This window comes from Carassius gibelio, chromosome B5, assembly GCF_023724105.1.
Source record: "Carassius gibelio isolate Cgi1373 ecotype wild population from Czech Republic chromosome B5, carGib1.2-hapl.c, whole genome shotgun sequence".
Taxonomy (NCBI): domain Eukaryota; kingdom Metazoa; phylum Chordata; class Actinopteri; order Cypriniformes; family Cyprinidae; genus Carassius; species Carassius gibelio.
In genome coordinates, this window is record NC_068400.1 from 31,233,668 (window position 1) to 31,245,679 (window position 12,012).

General features: G+C 36.6%; 3 protein-coding genes across 4 annotated transcripts in view; 2 read left to right on the top strand and 1 right to left on the bottom strand.

Annotated features, from left to right (window-relative positions):
* Positions 1-1,299, top strand: part of LOC127958189 (retinal guanylyl cyclase 2-like) — a 6,634-nt gene extending 5,335 nt beyond the window's left edge. The window contains exon 3 of the mRNA XM_052556984.1: positions 1,268-1,299. Within this exon, the coding sequence (XP_052412944.1) occupies positions 1,268-1,299 (32 nt within the window). The remainder of the gene's footprint in view (positions 1-1,267) is intronic.
* Positions 1,300-1,567: 268 nt separating this feature from the next.
* Positions 1,568-5,165, bottom strand: LOC127957123 (platelet-activating factor acetylhydrolase IB subunit alpha2). The gene is made up of 6 exons (XM_052555511.1): positions 4,799-5,165; positions 4,254-4,338; positions 4,025-4,114; positions 3,220-3,336; positions 2,986-3,108; positions 1,568-2,850 (listed from the first exon to the last, which is right to left on the bottom strand). Exons 2-6 carry the CDS (start codon positions 4,329-4,331, stop codon positions 2,572-2,574), a joined length of 687 nt encoding a protein of 228 aa, XP_052411471.1. The 5' UTR covers positions 4,332-4,338; positions 4,799-5,165; the 3' UTR covers positions 1,568-2,571.
* Positions 5,166-6,477: 1,312 nt separating this feature from the next.
* On the top strand, positions 6,478-10,714 carry LOC127957256 (myelin protein zero-like protein 2). 2 transcript variants are annotated; one of them, XM_052555710.1, is made up of 5 exons: positions 6,480-6,969; positions 8,202-8,371; positions 8,624-8,834; positions 9,499-9,559; positions 9,672-9,836. In XM_052555710.1, exons 1-5 carry the CDS (start codon positions 6,915-6,917, stop codon positions 9,682-9,684), a joined length of 510 nt encoding a protein of 169 aa, XP_052411670.1. In that variant the 5' UTR covers positions 6,480-6,914; the 3' UTR covers positions 9,685-9,836. The 2 variants fall into 2 exon arrangements, with proteins under 2 accessions (XP_052411669.1, XP_052411670.1); XM_052555709.1 differs by lacking the exon at positions 9,499-9,559 and having other exon boundaries at positions 6,478-6,969; positions 9,672-10,714.
* Positions 10,715-12,012: the final 1,298 nt, after the last annotated feature.

Below are 12,012 nucleotides of genomic sequence, written 5' to 3' on the forward strand. Positions count from 1 at the left end.
CTCTGAATGTGCGAGGACGGACAGCAGAGGCAAAGGTCTTATATAGGGCAGAAACAGTGCATGTGGAGTTGGAACCCTGTCCTCTTACACATCAGAGGTTCAAAGGTGAAGAGATAAGTGATGCCTTTAAGATATTTGCAGATACATCAATACACATTCTCTGTCAGTCTCACAAACTGGAATTATTTGTAAACATTCAGTGACATTATTTCTGCCTGAGAAAATATTTTAACTGGCATTTTTCAGATATGATTTAAATTACATTAGTTAAATCTTGAAATGCAACAGCATATCAATTTTATGAAATGCTTAACTGCATCTAAACAGTGTTTCTTGGGACAAATATGTATTTAGTAAATCAAAATTCATTGACAGAATTCAGCATTCGAAGCCAGAAACTAAATTATCTAATGTAAATCTAAGCTCTGAAATTCAGCAGTTAAAGCAAGACGGAACAAAAGCAGTTCGTTATTGAATATAATGCATTCATGTGATTACATCTCGCTGTCATAAACCGGTAATCGTGAAACTATGACAAGACTGTGAAGTTATCTCAAAACATTTAGCAACGTGTAGCAAACCTTGATCTCCACCTCCTTCTGCTCGAAATGCTACTTTATCAACTGCTAACCAAACAAAGACATAACTAGTCAGAGGTCATTGTTCAACTAGTTATCTTTGTCCCTTGATTTGCTCAACTATCCCATTCTCAAGCAAAATCTCTTGATTGGCTTATGCTGAGTAGCATTTTGATTTCCAATGAGCCTCTGTTGTGAAACAACGTAACATATATTTTTAACTTGCCAATAAACTACAGTCGTCGTCTCAAATGTGCAGTCAAACAGAGGCACATTGGCTTCTGAGCACTACACGCTAATATACAGAGGATGAGATTATCCAAGTATCAAGTGTGTCATCAGAACAGAACTCCACGCTTGTCATCATCAGCAGTAACCTATCTACTCATGCAACCAGGATGGTGGTGATGATAGGCCCACTCGATGTTTTCAAATCGGTACAAGGTTTATTTTCTTGTGCTATCAACTTACAGAGGAAAATCATCTTTTTGGGGGTAGAGAACCCAGTCAGTACATGTTGTACATTATAATGGCGGTTTGTTCACCTCTTAGAAGTTTCCATGTTGGTGGCGTATTACATTTCTTAATGAATAATTTCAAAACATCTGCATGATTCCGCAGTAGGTCATTTAAACAGTGTTATGTCTCCCTCTACAGGCTTAATGAGTTTTACTATTTATTTTCTGAAGCAGACTCGGAGTACAAGTCTCAAAAACCATGAATGGTACAAAATATATTTGCCTCCAGTAAGATGATACTCCCATGTCTTGATTTACAATGCACTATTATCTAATATTCTTGCATTTGAAAAAGGACTGATCAATGAATATTCAAGCAGACTGTTTTAAAATAACTAACTGTAGATATAGAAGCTCTTGATCATTTTTGAAAGCATTATGTAAGCATAGTTAATAATAATGCTGTACAAAGAACCCGATATAAACATTGCATATTAACAGCATGTGATAAAAATAAAATAAATACACATATGAGGTTCGATCCCTGCTGATTTATTGGAATGCTTGGATCTGAAGCAAGTGGCAGTTGTGCCGCAGTAATTGTGCACGCTTTGAGGGCCAAATAGTTATAGATGGTTGATCTCTTACACTCAAACACAAAAACATTCACATACACCAGCACCAGCTATGTAAGCACTTTTCACAGAGTACTGTGCATTAATATTAACAGATTATAGTTATATACACATAGACGCACATACACACACACATACACAACTTTATATATCACTTTTTGCCCACTATCTCTCACACTTAACTCTTTACATAATTCTTTATTGAGCACATGGACACATACACAAAAACGGATGCAAGTGAGATAAATATTAACACTGAAAACCTCATGGCCGTGCATTAGGTGCTTAAGAAGAGGAGCTTTGTCAAACTCAAACTCTCACACACAAGGTATGACATGGTTTGATTGTTTTCACTCCAGACTTCCTCTATCATATTTGTGTTATTGGGAATATGAAAGGGCAAAAGAGAAAGATGAGGTTTCAGATGCCTCTGTGCCAAAGAACTTGTAATGGGGAGCAAGACATACTTTCAAAGGCATGATTTCTCTTGTGTGTCTGAATCATTTTGCTGTCATCATAACACTGTGAGTGTGACTGAGTGCATATATGAAGGCACAGAGAAGCTGGCAGAGAAAGTGCTACTATTAAAGGTTGACAATGGGATTTTGAAGAGACTCTGCTCCCACCGCAAAGCAACATGTCCAAAGAAAAACTATTTCTTGTCACAAATATTTCTCATCTAGTCTTCATTCTCTTACTGTTGACTATTATGCATCTTAGATACATATACACATTTTATACTGGTTATATAAAATTGACAACTGTCCTACATCCACTTTTGTTAGTTGTTCTTTTTGTACTTTTCTTTGTCTTGCTAAATAAAGTATTTTAGGTACATTTTGAATAGCCAACATGTCTTAACCATGCCTCTTCAGTGATTGACTAATATGGTGCCCCTTCCTAGACCAGTGAAGCTCGCCTCTCCTGGGGCGTTTCCTCCAACAGTTGAAGCAGCAGCTCATGAAGAGTTGTTGACATGGTCCTGTATGCACCGGCGGACAGATGCAGGAAGTCGAACATGTCTCGAGAAGAAATAGTCCCATCTGAGTGGACAAAATTACCTCCCACATCAATAAACTGAACAGGGCCGAGTCGAGGAAGAGATGCGCGAAGTAGATTATTCACTGCTGCATTTTTCTCTCTCAGAGGGTTAGGAAACTCTCCCCTTGGCAACAGGCCCTAAATGACAGGAATTACAACTGATCAGCGTAGAACAAAAAACTGAACCACTTAAAATATTCTGTTTACGCATTAATCCGAACACTACAAATCTCACATGATCAATATTTAGACATATTGATTTAGGTAACTCACCAAAACAATAATTTTGGCCTTGGGGAGACGAGACAGAAGTAACTGTGCAATGGCCAATATTCCTCCTGCAACTTGATCCGCAGTGTGCTCATGATTATTTGTCCCAACCCATAAAACCACCACCTGTGGAAAAACAAATAATAATAATGCTATTCCAGCATTGAACACACATTTTATTTCATAAGAAATATTGTTAAAGCTGTGTGAACAAATAAAGAAGAAACGCTTCCTCACTTTGGGTCTGATGTTATCCAGTTCTCCATTCTGTAGTCTCCACAGCACATTACAGGTTGTGTCTCCACTAACCCCAAAGTTCAGAGCATGGAGAGGTGAAAACAGTTCCCTCCACACCTGAGACCAGCACCAGTAAGAATTATAAACCAACTGGAACTAATGTAAACCAAATATGTTCATTTATAGAAAAGCAAATTAAATGCTGATTATTATTAATAATAACCTACAACAGACATAAAGCATATCAGGTGCACATTTACCAAAGTGTAAGTAAAAAGAGTCATGGCTTGTTCATTTTGGAATGATAAAACTTGCTTAAGTGCCATTACTACAATTCTATATATTCGATTTACATTTACATTATTTAAAAGTGTTTGACCACTGAATGCCATGAAAGACTGATGAGAATAAAGTATTCCTGAGAGCTGGGTAATACGTCATTAAAATGAAATAAAAATCTAAATTATTAGGGCAAAGTTTTGTTAGTATCATTTCAAATGTAATATATTGGCTATAATATATAATACATGTACAATACTTATAAATACATTCAAATACGTTTTAAAATACACCAGTTTCATATGATACACTAATATTTATAATACATTTGTAATAAAAAAAATTTATGCTTAAGCTTGCAAACCACCTGAATTGCAGAATTCACTGCTTCCCTTAGAATTATTCTGATATATATTTGGATAAAAGTGTCTTCTTACTAAATAAATAAAAGGAATTGTAATCGAAATCTTATGGACATACATGGCTCTCCTTACATGGGCTGACTCGTTAACGAAATAAAAATTACCTCATGCTGCTGCATTAGCTGCACCATTGAGTCCCCCACAAACAGAACATCAGGCTCTGCATCCTTGCACTCCTGCACAAACCGGTTATGCTGCAAAATATAGGACAGATCCAAGCATGTTAAACTCTAATCCTTAATAGGAGCGAGGTGTTAAAAAATAGGAAAAGATTTGCACAACTCTGAGCTGTTTGAAGCACATGCTTCTACAGTGTTCCTCAATGGTGCACACCTGTGACATCCAGCGTCCGTCTCCCTGCACGTCGATGACAGGCGCAGGTTCAGCAGCGGGATTCTCCTCAGCGCTCATTCTGAGTCTGCACACAAACACAACACTACTAATGAGCGGACGCGTTGACGTAATGGAAGTGAACAGCAATGGTTGACTAGTTAACACTGTAGTGAGTGGAAATTTAGTAATTCAACTGTCAATAGGAAAATATAATTAATTGAAAGGGCGCACATATAATTCCGGATACATAAACGCTAGTTACGCCGCACAAAGAGCGCCTGTGTTTAGCTTTTAGTATTGTGAGGATGAGGAGGAGGAGGAGGATGGTGATGATGGACCCCGGATGAAGCCAACACAGAGCAGAGGCTGTGCAGTAAAGATTAACGCTTCATACTGTTCTTTAATGACTGCTATTCTCAGGGACGGTTACAGTATTGTTTATCGGATGGCATAACAAAGAAGAATGAATCAACAGCCGGGGGACAAAAGGAGACCACATTCCCGCACATCACGTCCATCTCTACGCATGTTTCCTTTTGACTAACCTGGCTACAGTGTTTGCAAATCCAGTCTGCAGTGAGTGAATTGCTGGTGTGCAGCAGAGTAGGGCAGGGCTCCCTCAGTCACGTACAGCAGCACCGCAGTCGACTGACTGTCCGGTGGAAGATGCAGATGAGTGTTTCTGCAGCCGCGCACCTCGACTTTGCTTTTTCTAGCTCTCCGGTAGAAAGCAATGCAACCTTAGCCGACTCAGGCTACACAGTAACAATAACGTTGGAGGTAACAATTATGAGGGTATATAGTGTGAGGTATTTTCAAAAAATCACGGTAAATGTTTGGGTTATGTAAACCGAATAGCATCCAGCCAACCACCTCCCCACTTCCCTGCGCAACCGCCCTCGCACTTTCTGGAAGCCTCACTTCCGCCTCCAGCTATCGTCATCGGCCGCCTCGTGAAGGCAAAACAGTTATAAGCGGTATCACAGAGGGTCCTGCTTATATTTCATTCAGCCTGTTTACAATAGTTCGACATACAAGAAATTAACTGTGCTAAACCTATGAAGCCGTAGCCTATATCATATTTGATACGTGGATTTCTAATGCTTTTTAATTGTGATATAATAAAAATATAATAAAATGGATATAATTAAAACGTAGGCTACACAATTTTGTACTCAATACATGCCTGCAGTCTGACCGACTGTTTATCATTCAGTTCATACTTTTAGCCCAAGTAAAAGTTCTTCTAGTCCAGTTAAAAAAATGACCACCTTGAGGTAGGCTATGGTTGTACACAGTGCGTCCTTACAGGGGTGGCCAATTGAGGCCACGTACAGTAAATCTTGGGGTGGCACATCAAAATAAAGATAAAAAATTAAGGGTTTGCAATGATTACAAAAAGTTATATCTCTGTGATCTCTGGGATTTTATCGATAATGATAATTAGACTATTTTGCTGAGTGTTATTGTGCTGATTGACAGCTGACTCTTATTTTTACATTTACACAATTTATTTCTAAAAGTGTGAACCATCTTTTAGGTCAAATACTTGCATTTGGGCTGTTACCAAGCAAATGCAATCAGTATCCACAAAACTGATCTTTGCAATGCAGAGAAAACAGAAGCTGCATCTGAAGTGTTATTTAGATGTTTTTACACACAGTTTATAAAGAGTGTGTAAAAACATCTGAATTATAATGCAGCTCTGTGGGACATGAAATACTTCAACCTGCAGTTACAAATTAATAATTAATGTTTTGATTTTTTACAGATAAATCATTGAAAACTGATGTTTGAAATTATTTTAAAAATTAAAAGGTACCTTAAATGTATAATTAAAACAGCCAGTAGGTTGCAGCGAATCACTGTTAATAAGAGAGTCATTGCGATTGAACCGATTAATTGAAACGGTTGATTCATTTAGGAACGAAAAACACTTTCATGTTGCTCAGAGACGCAAAACACTGGCTGTGTTTGGAATGATTTCGTTTTTAGAAAATAACAAAAACAGTGAATATATTGTCTAATAAATAAACAACATATTGGTTATTGCTACAAATAGCTATACTTTGCTACTTGTGGGTTTTGTGGTCCAGAGGATCGTTTAATTAATGACGTCACTAGAACCTGAAAGCTGCGGCTGCGATTTTTCAATATTCCACAAGATGGCAGCCGAGAAAAAAGTAAGATAAAAGTAACACTGACAGTGTGCTTTCTGTGATTACGCTTTTCCAGTACAAGTAGAGTTAGAAAAAATATTTTAGTTTTAGTTTTGTTTAAGAATATAACCGACAAGGTTGTGTAACCTTTGTTATAGCGGGAGGGAAGAACGAATGAAACGAACATCCAAATCCCTGTGTTGTTGCTACACTGCTTATGAGAAACATGTAGTGGCATGCAATGGATACCTATAAGAGAGCAGATAGCTTGAGGGAATCTGATGTGCAGAAGTACCGTGTCCTGACCGGTTTTTGTTAACTCCTTTTAAATCTCCTCCTCTTTCCACTCACGGTGAAGAGCAAGCAGTGTGAGTGGTTTAGCATAGCCGCTGTCCTCAGGAGTGCCGAGGTATAACTAATATTTAGATACTGAGTATAAATACAGTAAGTGTTTAGATATATAGATAAGAGTAGGCTCCTATCATCCTCCAGTATTTTTCCTATGTCTCGGGTCTGGATGTACCTCTTTCCTGCACTGGGTGCGCTTGTCTTGCCAGGTAAGTTTCTACATGGGTCCACCTTGGATTTCGGAATAAATCTAAAACGTTTCTTCTTCTTTTCGGAGTTTTATGACGGCTGGCAAATAATTAAAATGTTTGATTAACTTTTAAATATTTATTTCAAAGAATCTGTTTGAGACTTCTGTGGTCACATGTCACATTATACCTTATACCTATGGTTTAACCACTACTTAATAGTAGTGTTATTCTGTGGTAGGCCTACTTATCCGATTTACACTGCGCTGCCGTTCATAAAACAAGATTATATGAGATTAGATTGATCCTCAGGGGGTTAATGCAGGAATTACAGAGGCTTGGAGCGGATAGCAGCCAGGTGCAGTAAGAAACATTAACAGTATAGGCAGAAAAAAAAAACATTGGAATGTATTTTTTAATAAAAAATAAAATCTAAAATGAAGTAAACAAAAATATAGTCTACTACTCAAAATATATAAACGTATTATTTGCAAATAGTCTAAGTAGGTCTAGTACTGAGTTGAGAGATCTAGTGAAACATATTTAATGGCTGGAATGACTGCAGTCTCAGTTTAAGCAGAGTTAAACACACTGATCACAGCAGGACCCATCACAGCTTTAATTTAATGCCTAATAAATAGTTCAGGGTAGTTTGTGCAGAACATCTCAGTGCAGCAATAGTCCCTTGTGAATGAATAATGTTGTATGAGCTGAGTAATCATTGCAAACGTGATGCTGTAAAAATGTTTTGATGGTTCAGATTGTTGTGGCTAATTGTTAGCTGGAAGGACTGGCTGCTTAAAACCCTTAAGATTACACTGACTATTACCTATTCAGTGTGTAAAGATTGGGACTTAACATGATTGTCAAGATATGACATGCAAAATAGAGAATGTAATATTTAGATACAGGTATTGTCATGCCTGTTTTTACATTTCAGTACACGGTATTAATAAAAGAAACAACTTAATGTTTATCTGATTTTCATGTGAGAGGTTTTATTTTGTAACATCTGATTGTACCAATCTGATAATGGATTTTAAATTAGATTAGGTCTGATAAGAGAGTTATGACATGAACGTGTCTATGACAAGTATCTATATATCTGTCTTGAAGTTTGTGGTATGGTTTTCTCTTTCAGTGTTTGCTACAAGGCCATAGAATGTACATTTTTAGTGCTGAGTTTAGGGTGAGGAAATGTAAATGTTGTTGGAATGAGCTCTTATATGAACATGTTAACCCATGGCTATCAGGTGTACATCATGTGGAGGGAATGGAGTTGCTTACGTCCTCGGAGTTGGAGGCAGTCAATGGGACAGATGTACGGCTCAAATGTATATTTAAATCGACACATCCTCTCTCCGAAGAAAAAGTCTCTGTATCCTGGAGCTTCCGACCACTTGGAAAGATGACAGGAGAATTGGTGAGACTGAATGGTTGTGAAGGTTAATGTGAATGAAAATCTTTATTTACTACCGGGTGAAATGAGGCTGAGTTCAGAAAATGCCCTCTTCAAAGGCTGTTCAGATGTCTACAATACAATTTTCCTTCTGCCGCTTTTCTTTTTATTATTTCCTTCTTTCACTTTTTTTTCCAACCTCATTTCAGTGGGACATAGTCCTTCCTTCCTATTTAACTTTCCATTTTAACAACTCTTTCTATTATTCTGTCCTAGATTTTTCACTACCAGAAAAGTGCATTTCCACCGGAAATAGGCATGTTTAAGGGCCATGCTGTATGGTCTGGTGATATAATGAAGGGTGATGCATCCATCACGCTGCAGAATGTGCAGTTCAGATTTAATGGTACCTACAGCTGCCAAGTCAAAAATCCACCCGACATCCAGGGCTTTATAGGTGAGATCAGCCTCAGAGTTGTTGAAAAAGGTAAGAGTTGATGCTGTGCCACTTGTTTGAAAAATGAGCTTGAAAAATCATTTACTCACCCTTCCAAACCTGTGTGGCAGTGAAGGTGAAGCTAGTATGAGCAGGATATTGTGTTCTCTCTTTGATCCCAGCAGCAGAAGGACAGAACTATGTAATCAACAAGGCTAGAATAGCAGACAGTCTTCTCTGAGAGAGTTATGGTACAGACAACAAGAGTGTAAGAGTAACAGTAATGAGCGATATTCGATTTACTGGCCATACTCTTATAAAGCTTCACATTCTGTTATTTGAACAGATTTCCTTCTTTATTTCGATTGAATGTACTTAATGGACAGAGCTGGGTAGATTACTTGAAAATTGTAGTCTGTTACTGATTCCAAATTACATGACAAAATTTCTAGTTAGTATGTAATCCATTACATTACACATTTTAGGTAATATAATCATACACATTTTGGATTCCTTTTAGATAACTTTTGTCCTGACTTGTTTATCAAATTGGTTTAAATGGGATAATATTTGACCATATTGATTAAAAAAAAGATTGAGAAAAAAAAGCTTTCTCTATTCATTCATTCTTATTCAATTCTACCTACTTGTTTTCTTTTTGGTATATGTACGTGTGTGTGTGTGTGTGTGTGTAATCCAAATTTCATGTAATCAGTTACTACCCAGTCAATGAAAGCGGTGACAGGAAAAATAAATAAAACAAGATACCAGGACAGGTAATAAAAATAATGATAATGTTAATAAGAACATACATTTTAAAATAATCTGAATAAAATAAACATTCAATAAGGCAGCTGAGCATTAAGAATACTTTCTGTTTTCTTCTAGTTTCATTCTCTGAAATTGGAATTCTGGCAATAGCTGTGGGTGGATCCATTGGCGTTGTTCTCCTGATCCTCATCATTTTTACTGTTGTGCGGGTTTTCCGGAGACAGGATGATGATATGTTAGTTGAGATGGAGGACCACAGATCAGAGGATCAGGTGCTTTGAGTGAGTCTGTGCTGTTAGTTGCTGTCTGGGCTAACCAATCTGTACCTACTAGTGATAACATATTTCAACACAGGAGTTTCTAATTATATGAAATAACAATATCTAGATGGCAAATTGATCGTAGAAGCTTACGTTCTTCTACTCTTATTTTTACAGATATATGTTTTTAGTTATCATAACCTTTTTTAATTTTTGATTTATGTATGAATACTTAACGTGAGGTCAAATCTCATATTTTGATATCTATCTTTTGTATTCCTAAAAAGATGAGATATGAATTGTTTATGTGTTTAAACTCTGACTTCATTAACTGTTGCTGCCAATTATTATGATTGAGAATTTTTGTCATTCTTCATTGTGTTTGTCTGTTGCACTACTTTACCACAGTTTCTGTCACATACAGTAAATCTGTGCAGCAAAAAAATGTAATAAATAATAATTATAATAAAAAAAAATAAAAAAAAAATCAATTTAAGGAAGCAATATAAATTCTAAAACCAGTAACAAATTTTGTCAGTAAAGATAGAATGGATGGATCAAAGAGAAACTTCATGAAAAAATGAAAAATTAAACAAATGTAGTACCTGGACCTTAATAGTTTTTTGTACTGCCCATCTAAAATCTTCAGTGTTCTGGGATTCTCTGTTCATCAATGCTGCATGGATTTTGCTATTAAAAAATATATATTTTTAAATGAGTAAATTGATTTTTTAATCCTAGTTTCAAACAAACATACTGTGCATGTCTGTTCAAATATATCAAATATATATATTTTTTTATAAATTAGTTTTATTAGATTTTTCAAATGTTTAGAGTTTTTTTTTTCTTGTACTTTACACATTTTTAAATTAAATAAAAAATACATTTTGTTGTTGTGAATGTTGTGTTCTCTTTGAAATTTTAGCATGGTAAAGCTAGTTTCAAAAGCCATAAATATGACAGATTTTATGATTATTAAAACACAAACAAAAATTGAACATTATATCTGATTTATTTAATTTTTTTAGATAAACATTGTGGGTGAATAAATATTGTATGTATGAAAAAGCACCCTCTGGTGGCTGTAAAGTCATAAAATAGTGATAACATTAGTTAAAAAGTGACGTGACATAGAGCCAAGTATGGTGACCCATACTCAGAATTTGTGCTCCGCATTTAACCCATCCAAAGTGCACAGCAGTGAACACACACACACACACACCGTGAACACACACCCGGAGCAGTGGGCAGCCCAAGATCCTCCTCGCTCAAATGGACCAACTTTGCACAGGCTTTTTTGTTAAACATGACTTTAATCAGAACCTAAATTTGTTTATTATTATAGCAAAACTTTGCACACTGAGAGGATATAGTTTAAAAGCATGTGTTTAAGAGACAGAGAGACAAGACAGCATATCACAGTGTGTACCTACCATATACTGTACCCAAAAGTAAGCTAAATCTGACAAAATCTCCAAAAACCTCCCTTTGGGGATGTCCTCATTTGTAAAACAAAGTTTTTTTTATTATTGTAAAAATGCAGAAAGTTTTCTGTAAGGGGTAGGGTTAGGTGTAGGGTTGGTGTATGGCTATAGAATATACAGTCTGTACTGTATATAAATACCATTACGCCTATGGAATGACCCCATTTAGATAGCTAAATAAACGTGTTTGTGTGTGAGCTGAGGGACTTCTAAGTCCTAGACTTAAAAGGAGTTATTGAATTTATAGATTTTCAATTGTTCCAACCAAATAGAGAACCTGACTTCCTGTACATACGTGTGTGTGTGTGTGTGTGTGTGTGTGTCTGTGTGTGTGTTTGCTCACTCACTGCAGTATACCAAAGAGTGCTGAATGAAGCTCGTCCCCTGCCAGACTCTTTTGCTGCACCAGCAGAGGACACCTCTGAGTGTGTGTGTGTGTGTCTGATGAGAAAGAAATGCAGCATTGGTGGGAACTGGTCCAGAAAAGCAGAAAAAACCCTCACAACATTCATTGCAGTACAGCACTGCAGAGCAACCTTAAAACAGCGCTTAGAACTCCAAACTGCAGCCATCATCCCACACACACACTTACACTGATGTTTTCAGCATGGATAGTTTAGACGCCTTGTCGACACTGTATAAATGGACACTTGATGTGACCTGAGATGAAAACGTACTTTTTTTTTTCTTTTTTCTTTTATAATGAATTGTTTT